This window comes from Triturus cristatus, chromosome 4_2, assembly GCF_964204655.1.
Source record: "Triturus cristatus chromosome 4_2, aTriCri1.1, whole genome shotgun sequence".
NCBI lineage: Eukaryota > Metazoa > Chordata > Amphibia > Caudata > Salamandridae > Triturus > Triturus cristatus.
In genome coordinates this window covers 621,189,402-621,208,661 of record NC_140586.1, presented here as the reverse complement: position 1 = coordinate 621,208,661, position 19,260 = coordinate 621,189,402, and the positions used below count along the sequence as shown (strand labels likewise).

Genomic DNA, 19,260 nt, shown 5'->3' with positions numbered 1-19,260 from the left:
AGCGGACAAGGTGGCTGAGTACGTGGCAATGCGCATTCGGAGACCTCTTGAGAAGGAGGCTCGTAGTTGTTTACGGGCTGAGTGCCCTCGCCCCTCCTTGGAGGGCAAAGTCGCATTGACTCCTGAAATTGACTCCCGCATGGCGACTTTCTTACAGAAATTCATGCGCGATCCCAAGAAGGGGATTGATAGGACCTGGCGGTCCTGCCAGGACAAGCTCCTGGATGTCCTGGGACCGTTAACTAAGATCCTCGATATGACGGAGGAGGCGAAAACATCTGGTTCCCTCATTTCCCCAGAATCCTTGTCAGGCTGGGCGCAGAGAGCCATTGTGTTCCTGGGCAACGCGAACTGCGCGATTTCAACGGAGCGACGGCGCTCTCTTCTGATTAAGGTGGACCCCAAGTTGGGGGATCTTGTGGATACTGAAGCCGGTGCAGTGGCCCAAGGGGGCCTGTTTGGGGATCTCTTTGTGAAAGAATTGGGGAAGTTTGTCAACACGTTTACTTCCCTGGATAGGGCCCAGTCGACCATTCGAAAGGTCTTCCCTCGGGTTTTCCGGGGGGCCGGTCGAGGCAGCGGCCGCTCATCCGGCCGAGGTTCCAACAACCAGCCACGTGGGCAAGGCCCCGCTAAAGGACAGTACCAGGATCAAAGCTGTTTCGGCAATTTCTACCCCACGAGAGGCAAGCGAGGCAAGGGACGAGGCTACCGAGGAGCTGCTACCTCTTCCAACGGTGAGTTTACTTCCTTCTTCCCTTCTAAAAATAGGGGGGCGACTGGGGAATTTTTTCCAGGCCTGGATTTCTGTCACGGGGGATCCTTGGGTTCTTCAAACCATTCAAGGTTTTCATATAGAGTATCAGGGTACTCCTGCCCAACGCAGCAGGCCGCGTCCCCTCCAGTTCTCCCTCCACGACTCTGCTCTTGTAGACGAAGAAGTTTCCTCTCTTCTGGCCAAAGGAGCGATCGTTCCCGCAGACCTTCACCCGCGGGGCTTCTTAAGCAATATTTTTCTTGTCGACAAAACAGACGGCGGCAAGCGCCCGGTAATCAATCTCAGTGGTTTCAACGAGTGGCTGGTATACCGCCACTTCAAAATGGAGGGTATCCATCTTCATCGCGACATGCTGCGCCCCAACGATTGGATGGTCCGCCTCGATTTGAAGGACGCCTATCTGGTGATCCCGATCTTTCCCCATCGCCGTTTCCTGCAGTTCCTTTGGCGCGATCAGGTTTTCGAGTTCACCTCCCTCCCGTTCGGACTCTCGTCGGCTCCTTGGTGCTTTACCAAGGTCCTCCACCCTGTGGTGGAATGGTTAAGGGCTCGGGGTATTCGAATGATTGACTACCTCGACGACATCATGATCATGGACGCCTGCCCGCGTCGTCTTCTTCATCATCTTCAGGTAGCGGTAGATCTCTTGCAAGGACTGGGGTTTGTAATCAACGAGACAAAATCCATGCTTTCTCCTTCACAGTCCCTGACGTTTCTCGGTTTCGTGATCGACTCAAAGTCCTCTTCTCTCAGCCTTCCCACTCGGAAAATTGCGAAGATCCGTCACGAATTGCGTCGTACCCTAGCCAGAACTCGGGTGTCTCTTCGGGACCTGGCCCGAGTGGTGGGCTTGCTTTCCGCCTCTATACAGGCGATCTTCCCGGGTCCCCTGCATTACCACGCGCTCCAACGTCTCAAGGCGTTTTACCTCCGCAGAGGGCTCCCTTACTCACACAAAGTTGTCTTGTCAGGGGAAGCCAAGAACGAGATTCATTGGTGGTTGCAACACATGGAGGCTTGGAACGGACACGCCATTTTTGGTTCCGCTCCAGATTTAGTTATCGAATCCGACGCCAGCATGCAGGGCTGGGGTGCCAGGTGCGGCGAGTTTTCCACAGGAGGTTTGTGGTCTCAAGAAGAGCGCAGTTTACACATCAATTGTTTGGAGCTTCTAGCAGGCTCCTTCGCCGTTCGTTGTTGGACCAGGGATCGCATTCAGTCTTCTGTCCTCCTCAAGATGGACAATATTTCAGCGGTCCGCTATATCAATCATCTGGGAGGCACCAGATCCAAGGCTCTATCCGACTTGGCAGTATTGCCTAGAGCATCATGTTGCGGTGACAGCAGAGTATCTTCCGGGTCGGGAGAATTTTGTGGCGGACTTTCAATCCCGGAATTTCAAGGATTCCAGTCTTTGGAAGCTAGACTCCGGAGTGTTTCTGCGATTGAACGAACTTTGGGGTCCGCTATCGATCGACATTTTTGCCTCGCGGCTCGACCATCAGTTGCCGTGTTACTTCAGTTGGAGGCCGGACCCTCTGGCGGTGTCCACGGACGCCTTTCTCCAGGATTGGAGCCTGGAAACCGGGTATGCATTTCCCCCCTTTGCGATGCTGGCTCGGGTAACTGCTCAGGTCCGGCGCCAGGGAGCAGAGTTGGTAGTCCTCTCTCCTTTGTGGAGGTCTCAAGTTTGGTTTCCAGTTCTTCTGGAACTTTCCTGGGATTCTCCAATCCTACTCCCCCTGTTCCCTCATCTTCTTCTCAGTCCCGACGGGGTCCCTCATCCTCTGGTTCTGCAGAACGCGTTATGTCTTGTTGCGTGGAGGATTACCGGAGACGATGGGAAGTCCCGGGCCTTTCGGCAGCGGCTGGAGACCTCATGGCTAAAGCATGGGCAAACAGTACGGTCAAGCGTTATAAATCCGCTTGGGGCAGATGGTCCCGTTGGTGTCTGCGAAGGGGTTGCAATCCCGTGGACACGGATCTAGTCCAAATCCTGAATTGTTTGGCCCATTTAGCGTCTGAGGGTCTGGCTTATCGATCTGTTAACACCTTTCATTCTGCTATCTCGGCTGGTCATGTGCCTCTGAACAATTCCCAGGTTGGCGAGCACCCCCTAGTCTGTAGACTCCTCAGGGACATTCGGCTTTCGTTACCTCCGGAACCCCGTTACTCAGCCTTATGGGACGTCAATCAGGTCCTCAATTTGTTCCTTTCCTGGCAGCCCAACGGGTTTCTGTCCAGGAAGGAGCTGTCAGCCAAGTTGGCTATGTTACTCTGTCTGGTGTCTTGCAGACGGGTTTCCGATGTGAGAGCATTGGATATTTCTTCTAGGATGTTCACTCCTTCGGGGGTGACCTTCACTCTCTCGAGGAGGACAAAGTGTCACACAAGGGTGATTTCTTACCCGGAATTCCCGGATTGCTCCAAGCTGTGCGCGGTCCGTTGCTTAAAAGCTTATGAGGAGATGACAGAGGAGTTTCGTCCTCCAGGGGAGCGTCAGCTCCTCATTTCTCTCCGCAAGCCTTTTCAGGCGGTTTCTTCCCCCACCATTGCCAGATGGGTTCAGTGGGTTATGCAGGAGGCAGGAATCAACCTTAGGGAGTTTGGTGCCCACTCGGTTAGAGGGGCTATGGCTTCCAAAGCTTTCGGTTTGGGTGCACGTTTGGAGGATATCCTCAACGCAGCGGACTGGTCTTCGGACTCTACCTTTAAGAGGTTTTACTTCAAGCCTGTGCTAAATATGGCTCACCTCGTGGTGAGCAAGCTTTGAACTAGCATAATCCTCGCCTCCAGTCCTGACATAGAATGAAAAATTTCCTAGCTAACGTAACGGAAAGTTTCAATTCTATTAAGGACTCGGAGGCGAGGATTATCCCGTTCTAGGGATCATGTCAAGATTCCCACCCCGTACTTCAGTAAGTAACACATTTTTTGGGGGTTTTGGGATTTGCTTAATTGTCTGCTTTGTTCTCTGCAGTTTCACGCTTGTATTCTGCTGACATCTATTTCCCTTCTTGGATTGATGGTTCCTTTTACCTACGTAGGGTCTGACTCCAACAAACAGGATGGCTGAGAAGTCCGGCTGGATGACTTCGCGCTCAGAAAGAGGAAGAGAGACCAGTGATGACGGACTATCTGGGTGCTGGAGGACCCCTATTGGTGGATGATGGACAATGCCTATTGGTTACTTTGTTTGACTACAGTTTCCCCAGGGTTTGATGGGAAACGTAGTCTTTTGTTTCACTATTGGCTGCTGTGTAATAAAGTGAGGAATAAAAGGCATAATCCTCGCCTCCGAGTCCTTAATAGAATTGAAACTTTCCATTACGTTAGCTAGGAAATTTTTCATTCATGCTGCTCTCTGTTTGCTACCATAATAAGTGGAGAAGGGAGAGAGGGAGGCGTTTATGTAGGTCATCAGAAAATATGAAAACAATTCTCTTTACATCTTTCTAAATCATTGACTAGGTTTAAAAAGCACTGGATCCTATGAAGAACCTTATGAGAAAGCACTACACACCACACAACCCAGAAGCTGAGGCACTACTGTTTTCTGAAGAGCACTCATTATGCATACTATATCACAGAATAATGTTGCGCTAGATTAGTCAGTTTATGCGGATTAATCCCACAATGCTCTGGGAAATATTCTGAGAAGCCTAAATCTGTGCAGTTAATGCCTCAGCCCTCAAATTTGGTTTTGCAAAGAAAGAAAAAAAAAAAAATCAGTAATGCCCCAACTTTTGAACTACTGACTAGATCACCATTCATGGGCTACATCATCTTCGCTTAGTTCACAACTGCGAAAATGCTGCGTTTATTAGTGATAAACAAGATTTTTTGTTTTTTCTGCTGGCCGATCGTAGGTCTTTTTAGTGTGCATAAACCCAAAGTTGCAAAGGTTTATTTGATTTGATATATAACAACCATACCTTCAGCAGTTTACAGGCAGGAAGTTCTGGTAGGTAACATAGTTTATTGTGCCTTAAATACAACTGTTCTAAAGATTCCATGCCGGCCAGTTCAGGTGGTATGGTTTCCAAAAGATTTGAAGTGCAATCCAACTGCCTTAGACCTGTAGCAAGAAAAGGTTTTATGTGAAATGATTAAGTGGCAAATAAACGTATAAACTGTTTCTTCTATCTCTCCTGCATATCTTGTAATCTACGCAGAAATGAAACAGTAAACTTGAAAGTGTAGAAATTCATTTTGCAAACAATCAGATTGAAATTAAAGTTTCATTCTTGATTAGTAGAGTTCAGTTAGTGAGTCTTTATCATATTGAATGTCCTTATGTCACAGATCCAGGGATACTAAAAAACTCTGTATTTTGATAAACCACATGTTCAAACCAGGCACTGGGCAAAATAAAAGCGGAAAGGCTAGAATGAGGGAAGAAAGACAGAAAAGAGACTTTGGAGCGAAATGAGAAGAGATAAAGGAAGAGAGAGAAGTGTAGATCCAATGTTAGGTCATCTGCTAGACGGGATTGAAGTCAGCTCTCTGATCATGGAGGAACAACTACTTGTTATTTAAATAATTATTTTTCCAGCCCAGCCAACTTCGATGAGTGCAAGGTTTAGTGTGACAAAGAACAAAATGGCAATTCATTCCATATGCAGTACGTGCCTATCTGGGTCTACGATTATAAATCTTGGCAAGTTATTTTCCTTGCATGCAGCAAGTTATTTTCCTTGCATGCAGCAGCAATGCGTGGGTATAACTTAATAGCTGGCATGTTAAAGGAGTAACTGCCTCTTGGCAATACTGGTCATGTAAATATATGTTTATATCATGGCAATGCCTGAAACTGTTTGGGAGGAAATATTTTGAAAGACAGGAAGATTCCTCCTGATGTGTGTGTGAGAGGTAGTGAGAGAGAGAGAGAGAGAGAGAGCGAGAGAGAGAGGTAGTGAGTGAGAGAGCGAGAGAGATAGTGAGTGAGAGCGAGAGCGAGAGCCAGAGACCTTTTAGACCTTCAATTCCAAAAGAAAATAGTAGGCTAACATGTAGGGTTGAGCATAGAAGGGTTTTTTCAGTGAATTTCCAAGATGTTTTTAAAATTCTATTTCCTAACTAGAACAACCAGGTGAGTTAGTTTTTAAGTTAAAAAAAAAAAGGTATTTCCTAACTAGAGGGAGAGGTGTAACGCAGCGGTCAGGGCGGCTGACTCCGGAGCACAGGGCTCAGTGTTCCATTTCCGGGGCCAGCTAAGCAAAATGTGGCTCTGGGCAATAGCTCACTTAATTTCCCAAATGGCCCCAGCGAACTGATACCCCAAGGAGAGAGTAGTTCACCCTTTACAATACTGGATTTCTTTAACTATAACGTCCCTGTAACCTATGGTTTTCCAGTGAATTTCAACAGTTTTTATAAATTTTATTTCCTAACTGTAACCTGTTGAGGTTTAATTTCTGCGAAATGAGTATTGTGCCAGAATGAATCCAGCCCTGCGTATTAATCCAAGAAGAGGCCACCGTTTTGTGCAACACCTCTACCCAACTGGAGTATTTTCTACTGGCGAATTAATAAGTGCTACCCCGTTGGGTAAATGAATAGAGCATCTCCTTAACTGCAGCTATGTAAAGAAAGTAGAGGAAATGTCTGCAGTGACCTTGTGTGTCTGTAACTTTGCCAATGTGATTGTTGCTCGACAGTCTTAAACAGATAACTTCACAAGGTGGAACTGCAGAGAAAACACACTTGGATGACTTGTACTTTACAGAAGTAAGTACTTCTTTGTTTGGTGGAGATGCAGTCGTATTCCTAGGCATCAAGACCCTGTCACCAATATCGGCAGTTAACGCGCTCTGGGGCATTTTAGTAACCTGCCATCGTCCTGAGAAAATAGCGGGAAGATGATGCATTCCACTAATGCATATGGGGCGGGACCAAATTGGCGAGACTTCGAGGCAAGTTTACATACTTCTAGTTTTTAAAAGTTTAAAACATGATCTCTGGTCTCAGCAGCAGAGGAAACGAAAGAACCACCGCCTCACAGACACGACGCGAGATATGACGCTCGAGAAAAGCAAGGATGCAAACACTTGCATCACAGATTACAGATAACTTTTCAGTAAAAATTAAAAACGCACACTTGCTTCGCCTTGGCCATGCCTACGAAGTTTGGATGATTCCTACTTTTGAGAAGTGGAGCTTCAACATGGGCACTTGATTTGTTTATATCTGTAAGTGCTTCCCGCTGGGGTTTCATTTCTGTGAATTGAGCATTGTGCCAGAATGAATATTGCCCTGTGTATTTATCCAAGAAAAAGTCACAATTCTGTGCAACACATCTTTCCAACTAGAGTGCTTTCTGCTGGCTAATTAGTAAGCACTACCTAGTTGGGTAAATGTATAGTGCACCTCCTACACTACAGCTGTGTAAAGGAGGCCGAGGAAATGTCTCCAGTGACCTTTTGTGTCTGTAACTTTGCCTATATCATTGTTCTTCAAGCGTCTTCACTAGATAACTTTAGAAGGTGGAGCTGCAGAGAAAACACATGTGGATAATTTGTACTTTACAGAAGCAAGGGCTTTTTTGTATGGTGGAGATGCAATCGAATTCCTAAGCATCAAGACCCCTGTCTCCAAAATTGGCAGGACATGCACTCCGGGGGTCTATTTTATTGTAGGGAATAGGGGCTGCGCAAGCTCACTACCCGGGCAGATTTCTGCCCCAGGGACCACATTCTCCAGCTTTCTATTTATTTTTATTAGGGGATGGGGTCCACGTGGCCCCACTCCATGGGCCAATTTCGGCCCAGGGGAACACCATCGCCTGGGGCCAGGCCATTAGATTATGGGGAGGACTGCCATGTAGCCCCCCTCCCCGGGCTGATTTTGGCCCAGGGGCCCCATCCCTCAGGGCCCAGCCTTGCCACCTGGGTCTCAGGGCACCCAGTGTGCAATGGGACTGCGGGGAAGTCACAAGGCCCAGCGGTCCCAGCCAACTCCCCGCCTTCTGCGGGAGCCAGCATTGCTCTTGCACACTGGGAGCTGCTGGAAATGCAGCTCCCTGCATGCGGGAGCAATGTTTATATCGATTTCCCGGCATGCATATTTGCGTGCAAGGAAAAAGATGAAAACTCAGTTTTCTGCAAGCCGGAGCAGTTTGGCAGCTTCTGCTTGCAGAAAGAGGAGTTATGTTTGCTTTTGCTTAGTGGGAGCGGTCAGCTCCCACCAAACAAAAGCAAAGAGCTACCCCTCCCGAGGGTGGGCACCTGTGGAGGTAGCAGGGGCTGGCCGTGTGGGAAGGTGGTCCAAGGGCCATCCATGGCTCCACGAGGAGGGCCGCACGACCCCCCCCCTCCATTGTAATAGTTAGCCCCGGAGAGGTGGTGGTCCCTGGGGTTGCCGGGGGGGGGGGGGGGGGGGGGACAGCGGGCCCCTCTTAATTTGGATGAATTGCCCCGAGGAGGTGGCAATCACTGGGGCGGGGCAGACCTCGCATACATTAAAAACAGTGCCCCGAGGAGGTGGCGGTCGCAGGGGCTTTTATAAGCCCAAGGAGGGGGGCCCAACGAGCCCACTACTACTTATCCTTTCTCATGACCCCGGGGCCTGGCCCACCCAGGGACTAAACTTTACAGAAGATCAGGAGCTCATGCTTTTTTTTTTGCCGGAGGGAGCTGCAGATCAAGCGTTACCCTCCACTATCCTTTTCAGTCCAAATAACAGACTAATATATCCACTGCTCAAACGAATCTTATATTTCACTATACTAATTCACCACTAATCCTTTGTGGGTTTCGGGGTAGCGTGCTACTCGCCGATAAAGCGCTTCGACGCATCGTCAGGGGTAGTAAGCGTTATATAAATGCAATTACTATACAATACTTCCACCGAAAAATCCACACAAAAAATATATATTTTTTGCCCCAGACGGGGTCCCAGTGGCACCCCCTCCAGAGGCCTCGGGGATCAGGGTATTCCTACCCTGCCCGCTTTTCTTTTCACAATTTTCTGGGACACCAGTCCTAAGATTGCTGCCAACACTTCTTTTTGATGTTTGGCAGACAATAACATTTCAGCACAGGACTGTCGGATCCTGGGAGGATCGGCATCCCTAGATATACAAATAATTATTATACATTTTTTTTTTTTTGTTTGTGTTTTTTAATAACTCTAAAAACAGATTTACACCAAATAACCAAAAGAACTCCTCCGGGACCAAGAGTTAGTTTTCTGGCAAATTTGTTGTAATTTCTCAAGCGGTTTGGGCTGTAGTCCTCTTCAAAATACCTATGGGAATGAACATTGGAAAAACACTTTTTTGACCCACCCCACTTTGTCTCTGCCCCCGCTAGACAGATCACCCTGAAATCTTCAAAGTCTAACAAGAATCACCAGCACACTTTGTTTGGAAAATTTCGTGACGATACGTCAAATGGCACCAAAAATGTAGGCAAGTCAAAAAACTGTGGAAACTAGATCCTAACTATAACTACCTACTGGCAACCAATATTGATATCTATATCCGATATCTGAATCCGTTATCTATATCGATATAAAAAATGAGGATAATGGCTTCGCAAAGCATCATACAGCTACACAAAATCAATTTGCTACACAATCTTTAATAGCAGAGGGTATACCTGAAAACAGGAACATTGCACAATTGATCTCCTCACTAAAAACAAAAGGTCTGTTGTGGGTTTTCCATAGCATTGTTCATCAGCAAGTATAATGACTGCCACAATCCCCATCACCTAGTACGAATCGGGCAGCAAAGAAGGGTGAGTTGTTACTCATGAACTGAGGGCATCACTGTGGGGGACATACCGTATTGATAACATTGGAAATAACCTATATGTCATAATGGAAGGATGTAGAAAATATTAAGATGCAAGACCTGTTTATACTGGTCAAGGTCTAACAGTATGAGCTTTCTACGATGGAGTTTCTTCAATATGCAGCTGTGGTGTAGGCAATGAAACTCTGAGCCATCATATTTATGCTACACATTCACTGACCATTATCTGGCTGAGAGGAAGTCTCACACTCAAGAGAATGAATGGCACAAGTGAACATTTACAATATGGGTAGGCTAGTGTACATGTTTATCTAATCCTTGTCTGCAATCAAGGACAGATAAGTCATTCATGGTGATTCACAACACATGCAGTGACCCGAACTATTTTAACTGAAACTCTGCACTTGTCCAGAGGAACATCTTATCATGAGCTCCCAGTTTTTCTTTTGGTTGAGCCCATTCAGTTAGTATTCACCTACCCGAATGAGTGTAGGCGTCTACGATGAAGCATGCGGTCATAAATCGACTTGGCATAAATCGACTTGGCAAAATCCCCCCTTTGCCAAGGCTAAAACTCCCTTTTTAATACATATAAAAGTCGCCACTAAGGTAGGCTCTAAACAGCCCATTGGGAAGGGCGCAGTGTATTTAAAAAGTTGGACATGTACTTTTAAGTTGGACATACCTTGGTAGTGAAAAACTTTCACTATAGTGAGGCCTACCTCTACCATGAGATAACATTGAGTTGACTTATTACATTTATTAAGTGATAACTTCTGATTGGGAACAGGTGCAAAAGTTATGTTTGGTGTCCGAGGAATTGCAATTTAAAATCCTCTTTAATGTAAAAGTTGGCATTTTTCTGTCCTAACCATTTGGTGTCTACAGCCGGCTCCTGGGTTACATGACTAGGTGTGAACTTCACACTAGCCTATTGTACCTGCAGAGAGACTGGGATCAGGGCAGGGAGGAAGGAATTCCCAGACACTCTGTGGGGGAAAGCCTTAAGAAGTTTCTCCACTTGAAAGTGGGCAGAAAGAATAAAAAGGAACCCTTGGATCCCCTCTTCAGTTCACTTCTGGATCTGCAGAAGGATATTTCAGAGAACTGCCTGCCACGTACTTCCGAGGACTGCCTGGGTGTACCAAGGAGGACTGCTTTCCTGCCTGAAGCCTGCTCTGTGCCCTCAGAAGTCTGCTTTGCTGCTTCAGACCTGCTTTTCTACTTGAACTCAGGACTTCAAGTGTGACTCCAAGGGCTAGTTGGCTGGCCTCCTGATCAGACCCTCAGAGACAAAAAAGGTCCCAAACATTGTGAACCCGCACCTTGACCCAGCCCAATTGAGTCTTAAGCCCCAAGTGATGCCCCTCCCATTCTGGTCCTTTGGTGGTGGTGTTAAAGGTGCCCAGATATCCAAAATCCTAAACTTGGGACTCAAAACATTTTCTGTCAAAAAGTGCTCTGAGAACAGAGAGGAGACCGGGACCTCCCTGCTTACCAATCTGCCCCTGGTGCATCGCCGGTCGGCATGACTTCGCGAGAACTCCTGCTACGTTTTTCTCTGCAGCACCAATTCCTGTTCAGCGGCTCCTCACACAAGGGTATCCAATCTTGTGAAGCCCTCGTCGGCTACAGCCTGGAGCTTCGTCTCGCTGGAGCATTTCAAATTCCAAAAAAGAGACTAATTCCGAAAATAGAAATCTTCACTGTGACTTCATACAGCGTCTTCCGGACGTTGCCTCCTCCTCCTCGAACACAGCCAGTTGCCTTTCCCTGCTGAATTTGACCTCAGACATTTTTCTCCACAATTTCTTCTAAATCCAAAGGCAAGCAGAGACTGGGCCCGATCGTCTTCTTGTATTCGACCCGCGCTCCATTGTGATGGGCCATAACTTTTAACTTAGCCTCGGTCTCGGGGGGGCTAGAAGTCCATATTTGCTGCTTTGATCTTTAAGGTACTACTTTTCACTTTGAAAACTCATAACTCTGGTTCTGCAGATTTGATTTTTGTTGTTTCAGTGTCAAATATTTATTAGAATGTACTCGATGTTACTAAATTGGTTTGCGATTTTCTTGTGTTGTGTTTTCACTTTATTACGGTTTGAGTGCTATATAAATACCTTACTAATTGCCTCCAAGTTAAGCCTGCCTGCTTTTGTGCCAAGCTACCAGAAAGTTAAGCACAGGTTGATTTATTTATTTTTTTTGGTTCACCCTGACCGGGATTGTGGCTGTTGCTTGGGAAAGGCTTACCCCCCCCACCCCCAACCAACGATCCAATTTCTCACAACACGTGAGGTATCTCTTTTAATATCTATAAATACTCCTGTAGGATGTTCTGTTAGGCCTTGAATTGAGGGCTGACTGAATTTCAGCCCGTCGCATTATTGTGTTGTGAATTGGTTGCGATTGGGAGAACGCGCAAAGACTGAAAAACATCTCTCTCATTCTTCCTTTCTGTAAAACAAGTCATTCATGGTGCCCAGGCTGTGGAAGGAGGACTATGCAAGTATGCACAGTAGCATTCACATGCTGTGTGTTCATCTGCAGTTGCCCACTTTCCGTTCAAGCCCGCAGGAAAAACAAAAAACACTAAGTATCCATAGTTTCACATTTTAGTGTTTTCTGCTATACCAGCGATACTAATCATCATCCTGTACATTTACTGTACTTCAAGCCAAAGCAATATTCCCGCAACAGTACCCAAAAGAAGCATGTAGTTTGTTTGCTAACAATGATTCCCCAGGTGCAATCTCCAAGTCAAAAGAGGTAGTGCTAAGGCCGCTCTTTGTTCAGCCAACTGCTCCCGTCCACTCCCAAATAGGCAATCCCGATTACGTGGCCAGCAGTTAACACCCACCAGCACTCGCTCGGCTCAGAGGAAGGCTATGAGCCGCAGCCGTTATCTTCCCTAGTCAAGGATGTGTTTTTCAGCTCTGGTGTGGATGAGTGGCAAAATGGGTTTTAGGCAAGGCAGTACAAAGTACATTTTTAGGAAGTTAACTTTCCACTTCAAAAATATGATTGATTAAATCAGTTTTGGAAATAAAGAAAGAACTTTTAAGCATTGTACTAGCATTTTCACAGGCGGTAATTGGAAATAAAGATTTTAAGTTCAACTAGACTAATTTAAGGAAAAGTCTAGCAAAGCCTACAAATTAAGCCGATTTGGGGCTTTTTTTCAATGTGAAAGCACATTAACCGCAATACCTAATACGCCCCGTTTTCATATGTAAAGCACCCTGTCCTGGTTATAGACTTATATATATATATATATATATAAAAAAATAGGCATTTTGCTTCATGGGGAAAGCACTTCCCTGCTGTGTGCCGCAGCAGTGACTTTAAACTACAGCTCAGCCACAGCATATTGGTTCTTGTGACCAGTGGTGCGGGAACAATTTTTAGAGTGGGGGTACTGCCATCAGTGTAATGACATTAAAATAATGGGGATTGTGAAAAATCCAACCACCAAACAAAAAAAAAAAAAACAAGTGTAGCACATGTGATGTGCCCATACAGCAGGAGAGTGGGAAGGGTGTGCTATGAAGCTTGTGGTGTTTTTTGGAGCACTAGTGAGGTAGCACACTGTCATTTACGGACAGTACATTTTCCGTTGAAATGGACACTAAATATCCATAGGAAAACTATATAATCACAAAAACGATTGTGTGGAAATCAGGGTTCTGCTAATTTTATCATTTGTGCATTACTAAGTAAAGTGTTTTGATTTGTTTTAATCCTACTAAAATCTTTGTTTCCATCACACTTGAGAATTACAAAAAAGCGCTTTACTAATTGCGGATAGAATTTGAAATATGTGTATAGTTCACTTACTGATATTTAAATGTTGTGTGTTAGAAAACAACTAACATCATACAGCCTTTCCGTTTGTTTTCCTGTACCCCAGCAGGATTGTCACCTAGATCACTTTTACAAAATTCTCTGACTTTGCAGTCAGCAAAATAAAAGTACACTCTGCAATCGGTTATTAGACATACCCTAACATTTGACCTTTCTTTGTCTTGGAACACACAGCAAATAAGACAGCACAAATACAAAATTTAACGGCATCTCTATTGCTTATTCACCTTCTGAACTCCAGCATGATTATTTCTGGGGATGCTGCAGCACCCCTACTTCCAAGCCTATTTTCCTGATAGACACTGTTGTCATATATGCAGGTGGTATAAATATACCCCCCAAACATGGGAGAGCTACCCTTATAACCAAAAGGGACAGGGTCAATTTCAAATTACAAAAGACAAGGGGTCCCTTCTGTGTCACACATACTCCACATGTATATTATACATTAATTTATACCACATGTGTATTCAGAGGATACACCCATAAACAAGCTTGCAATTCACGGTTTTATCACTGAGCACCGTTTTATATAAACATTTCTAATTTTATTAAACATAATCAAGGCTTTACACATCTTAAAATCATATCCCAATTTAAAACATATTCCACACAATATTATCCGAATTGCACTTATATAAGTCAATGCCATATGTGTTATAAAATCATGGAAGCACCATATACATTTCTAATCACAATAGGACCTCTATTCCACTTATACATATATATTACAATAAATCTTTTAAACAAAAAACATCAAGGGTTGTTGACGTGGCATTTTGGTGGTATCAAAGTTGGTTAACACCACCTTCTTCAGGATATAAAGCATATATTTCATTACCAAGATTGAAAAAAAATAACTTCTAACATCCAATCTAACACCTTGTATTAGACACATTTACATAAACAGGCTCAGGGTGGTCCATTACTACCAACAATTCCCCACATCAATAAGTCTTTTTATATCCGGTTGTCTTTTACCAGCAGATTAGCTGGAAGTATCAAACTATATCCTCATTCGCGACTTGCATACTATTTTGTTACCTTTATCTTTCAGATGACGGTATCACTTAATTGATCACTCACTAATTTGTCCATACATCACTCATCCTCTTTATGTCAGAGGATATGAAGGTTACCTAACCTTCAATAGCCTTCATCATAGAATCTCTAATGCATTTGTATTCCCACTTAAATTAACATTCCTTAAAATCAAGAGTCTTGTTCTTATAGCATGGCTTGATCCTTTAATACATTTCACCCACCTTGGGATATTTGTTGATAATACTAGTTTTATATCTAAACGGACGAGTTTTTTAAAAATCATAATACATCCTGTTTATAGGGAGCCTATCTATGTAGGAAGTTGGGAAATTCAAATTGTAACTCACTTCTCAAATGTAGTGATGGTTCATCCACTTTTTATGTACAGGTACCTATTGTATACATGCCTCGGTACTTTGATAAATATATACTGCTGCCCACATATGACATTTGACTTCTACACCACTGGTGCATTTTCTGCACCATATACAGTTGTCTGACAGAAATGTTAGCTCAGGTTCCTGGTGGCCATTTTTAGGTCAAGCCTGGAAAGCGCTTGTGCTGTCTGCAAGGCCTGTTGTATCTCTTCTGTGGGCTTTTGGCGGGCACACGATTGCCATTGGTTTTTATCTGTGGCATTCAGAAATGCTGGCTTGTTATTTGTGTTTGTCCGTGTTGGTCCCTCCTTTCTGTGTCTGTTCCTGCCCCATGGCGATTTCACTAATGGTTTCTTCAGGTCGGTCGCAAGGCTCCTTCACAGCGTGCGATGGCCCCTCCTTCGGTCTGAGCATGTCTATCCCGTTTCTCATGTCGAGCCATCGCATCTCACCACTGCATGGTTCGCATGATAGTTTCCTGCAGCAGAGGCGAATGTCCAGCCTTGTTCGTGTTTATATCGGCACAAGAGCGGGTTGGCACATTGTTTTGAAAATTACTGTTCTGTTTGCTGCAATATAAATGGTGGTTTTGTTTGCGATTGTGGTTGATCGGAAGCAACCTTTTTGGTGTGTGTATATTGGAACCAGAGTGTGTATCCGTCGTCTGCTATCTCGCCAGTCTCTCTCCTGTCTCCCCCACCCTCAGTCCCAGGACTCTTTTCTTTCAAGTGTCTTAAATTTATTCAGTCTTACCACTCTCTCTCTTTCCTCTCCCTTGTCTCTTCTCACCCTCATTGATCTCTCGCGGCTTCTCTCCTCTGCCTCAACGCCTCCCCAGTACAGCCGGTCGCCTCTTCACCCTTCCACCTCATTCTCTTTCTAGTCAGAGTCAGTTTTTGTAAACTTTCCCGCCCCTCTTATGCCGCCTCACACTCTATTCTGCCTCTCTTGTGTTTCACTCCCTCTGTAGTCTAAAACGTGTTTAGTCCCTGCTTCAATCTCCAACTTCTTAACTGGCTTCTCTCATCTCTAGTCTCGAACCTAGTGACCCCCACCCTCTCTTCCACCTCTCACCTCTTCTTCAATGTTTGGTGTCTCATTTGCAGGCTCTGCTTCTGTGCGTCTTTCTTTTCCTCACCCACTCGACCTTCACATCAACTTGCCCTCCATCTTGCTACATACATTTCCCTGCATGGCCCCTTGCTTTACTCTCCCCTTCCGTCTTAAAGTCCTTCCTACCTCCGGGGCCACAGCCCCATGCTTCCTGCAGTGTATCTCCCAAAGCTACTACATCTCTCCCTGTCATGGCCCCATGCTGTTCTCTCTCCTTCCCTCCTCCTGCCTCTGGCGCTACAGCTCCATTTATCCTGTAACCTCTCTCTCTCTCTCTCTCCAGGCTGATACATCTCTCCCCCTCATGGCCCCTTGCTGTAGTCTCTGTTACTCTCTTCAAGTCCCTCCCAATATAAAAGGAACTTTTCTAAAATCATTTATTGGGAGTTGCAAGTCAAGTGAGCATCAGGTAAAGGCAAAAATTGATTGATGTAACCATATTGTGGGGATGGTTAATGTATTGTTGTATTAAGGGCATATGTTTGCACTGTAACTTGAATAACTGTTTCTTTACAGACCAGCAAGAGCTGTTCAATCCCAAGTAGCAATAGTGCATCCGCCCTCACACTTAACTACATTGGGGAAGTAATATAATAGGGCAGATCCCCTCTATTTTTATGGCTTTGGTAACTAATAGTTTTAACCGGCTCATAAATATTCATCACTTAATAATTTTTGTTGCAAGGGTATTCATTTGAAATGTAACACTAGCTGGGTTACCATCGCAGTAAATTGATGCACTTTTATTGTTTTGATATGATGGTTGTTGCAATTATTGCACATTAGCACTTTGAAAGGTAATGGGGGCAAGAAATGTATCATAGAAACTTCTTCGCTTTAGTCACTTCTGCACTTTACCATTAGCACTTTGAAATAGAACGTGTAGTGTTTCATAGTGTAAATTAATGGTTGTCAGAATATTTTTCGTTTATATACATGGAAATAGTATGCAATGCACGCCGTCACTTTAAAATGTAAAATGTGCAATAATATCCTGTAATTAAGGATGTAAGGCGGTTAGATTTGGGATTATTGATAAGTTTTTAAATTGTATTTATGGGACAGTTTTTTTTTATTATTACGTGATGAGAAGATGTTTTGTTTGTAATGTAAATGTGTTTTTCTTGGAGTTGTAAAATGTTGTGATTGCAATGATTTTAATTAATCAAGCAATAAAGATTATAACACAAAGTTCACAAAACATCACTATCTATATACTTACTGTCTATCTATCTATCTACTTAATTGTTTTCATGTAAAGTACTAAAGGTTAAAGTAACCTTATAGTTCGGTGAAATGTCAAGTAACAATGTAAAGTTTTAAACTCTAAAAACCAGAGAAAATCAGCAGTTATAGCTAGAGTTATCGCAAGTTACTTTAACTCGTGCACTAAGGTGATTATAGCACCCACCCCCTAAATGCACAGTTTTCTCATCAATAATTTCATTGCAAATGTTACAGCGATATTATCAATGATGGCAAACACACTAAGATAATGGATGGAGGGCTGAAGCTTTTCAACCACTCGCCCCAGTCAAGAGACCTGGGTTTAATCCATCATTTTTCCCAGATGTGGGTCGCTTGCTCGCTGTGCCACTAGATTCAAGCTAGCCAGGCTGATGAGGGGTGATACCCAAAAACCGGTCCCAGGATGCTTCTTTCTGGTCCAGGGAGGACCTGGCCTGGCAGTTCGGACTGGAGTGTACCCATGAGGAGCAGGGTTAAGACTGATTTGCATGTGGCTGGGTCCAAACTGGGGTGGCACAGTAAGCAAATGAACAATGGTTTAAACCCAGATCTGTGACTAGGGGTGAGTGGTTGAAAAGAAATCACATAATAAGTGTTGCCTACTAATTGGATGGCCATCTTCGCAGGATCAACTCCCCTGGAGTCCCTTTCTTAACTCCCTCCCCTATACTTTGCACCAGATTGCCATATGGTTTTCATCCATAGCTGATGTAACAAGGTGAGAGTGGTTGTATTCTGCTCCTGCGTAAGTATTCAGGAGTCCTTGACAAGTGGCATCAATATTACTGAAGCAGATGTGTGCGCACCCTGTTAGAAAAGCTGTAAAGCTGTATCTTTTCCTGGAGGTCTGCATTTTATGACAAACAACCACATCAATAGTTGCTGGTGTTCTAAGTTTCCCTGTAGCTAATTATGAGAAATGTTCCACCAGGGGCTGTAACGATTTAGCTAGTACTCCTGGTTACAGAGTATCAACGATCACGGACAGTCATCTGAAAGATTCTGTTAGATTTCATTAGATGTGATAGACAGTTTTATCAACACTTATTAGAACGTTATGATGTCAACCAACTGTGACATTCTTGAAGGATAGCTGGAGCAGAGATTGGGATTTATGATGTAGCCATATCCCTCCTGGATCGACAAGGCATTGGAATACGTTTACATTATCTCTGATGAAAGTGAATTAGGTATTCAATGCATGCCCACACCAGGTATCCCCAAGGTTACAGGCCTCTTTGAAGTCCATGGAACAGTAGAAACACTCAATGTTGATAGTAATGTCCACAGAATAGGAGTAGAACTTCTAGGAGGGGTTGTACCTTCGTGATAGAGGAGAGGCTGACATATGTCTTGAGATCATCATAAAAGATTTAGCAAACTTTTGGCAAGGTACCTGTAGAGGCAAAAAAAGTTTTTAAGGTGGGTAGTCGGATACTGATGGCAACTTCCTTTGGAGACCTTATTGGTGAGGAAGACAGATGGTAGACATCAACACGGAAGTCTTCTTGGAAAGTTTTAAATGCCTTGGTGTCAAATGTTGTGACACTGACGTGTGTCCCAAAATCAAAAAGGGTTTCATCTCCAATGTCTTTGTAGTGATTACGTGTCTGTTTTTCACCGAGAGCATGTTGATGTGTTACACTTCATATTATTATTATTGTTAACACTTATAAAGCGCACGGCTACCTCCAATGGAAGTGTCCCAGCGCTGGCATCCTCTCTGAGAAAAGGAGAGGCCAGGGAGGATCACTGTATCTAGGGCAAACCAAAAAGCCAAGTCTTAAGAGCTTTCCTAAAAGGGATTTCCGCCTCTATATTTCTCAAATCACTGGGCATAATGTTCCATAATGTAGCAGTTTTGACAGAGAACGCACGGCCACCAGTCATTGCCTTCCTAAAGCGAGGAGTGACCAAAAGGTTACAACTGTTAGATCTGAGTGCCCTCACTTGATGGTATTTCTGGAGCCTCCGTTTCAGATAATGAGGACCTACCCCTCTTATTGCTCTATGTGCCAATACTAGAGCTTTAAACTGTACTCTTCTCCTCACTGGTAGCCAATGTAGGTTGCGTAGGT

General features: G+C 44.6%; 1 protein-coding gene across 1 annotated transcript in view; it reads right to left on the bottom strand.

Moving 5' to 3' along the window:
• LRRC40 (leucine rich repeat containing 40) overlaps positions 1 to 19,260 on the bottom strand; it is a 354,024-nt gene that overhangs the window by 165,256 nt on the left and 169,508 nt on the right. Inside the window, exon 6 of the mRNA XM_085602291.1 lies at positions 4,714 to 4,856. Within this exon, the coding sequence (XP_085458417.1) occupies positions 4,714 to 4,856 (143 nt within the window). The remainder of the gene's footprint in view (positions 1 to 4,713; positions 4,857 to 19,260) is intronic.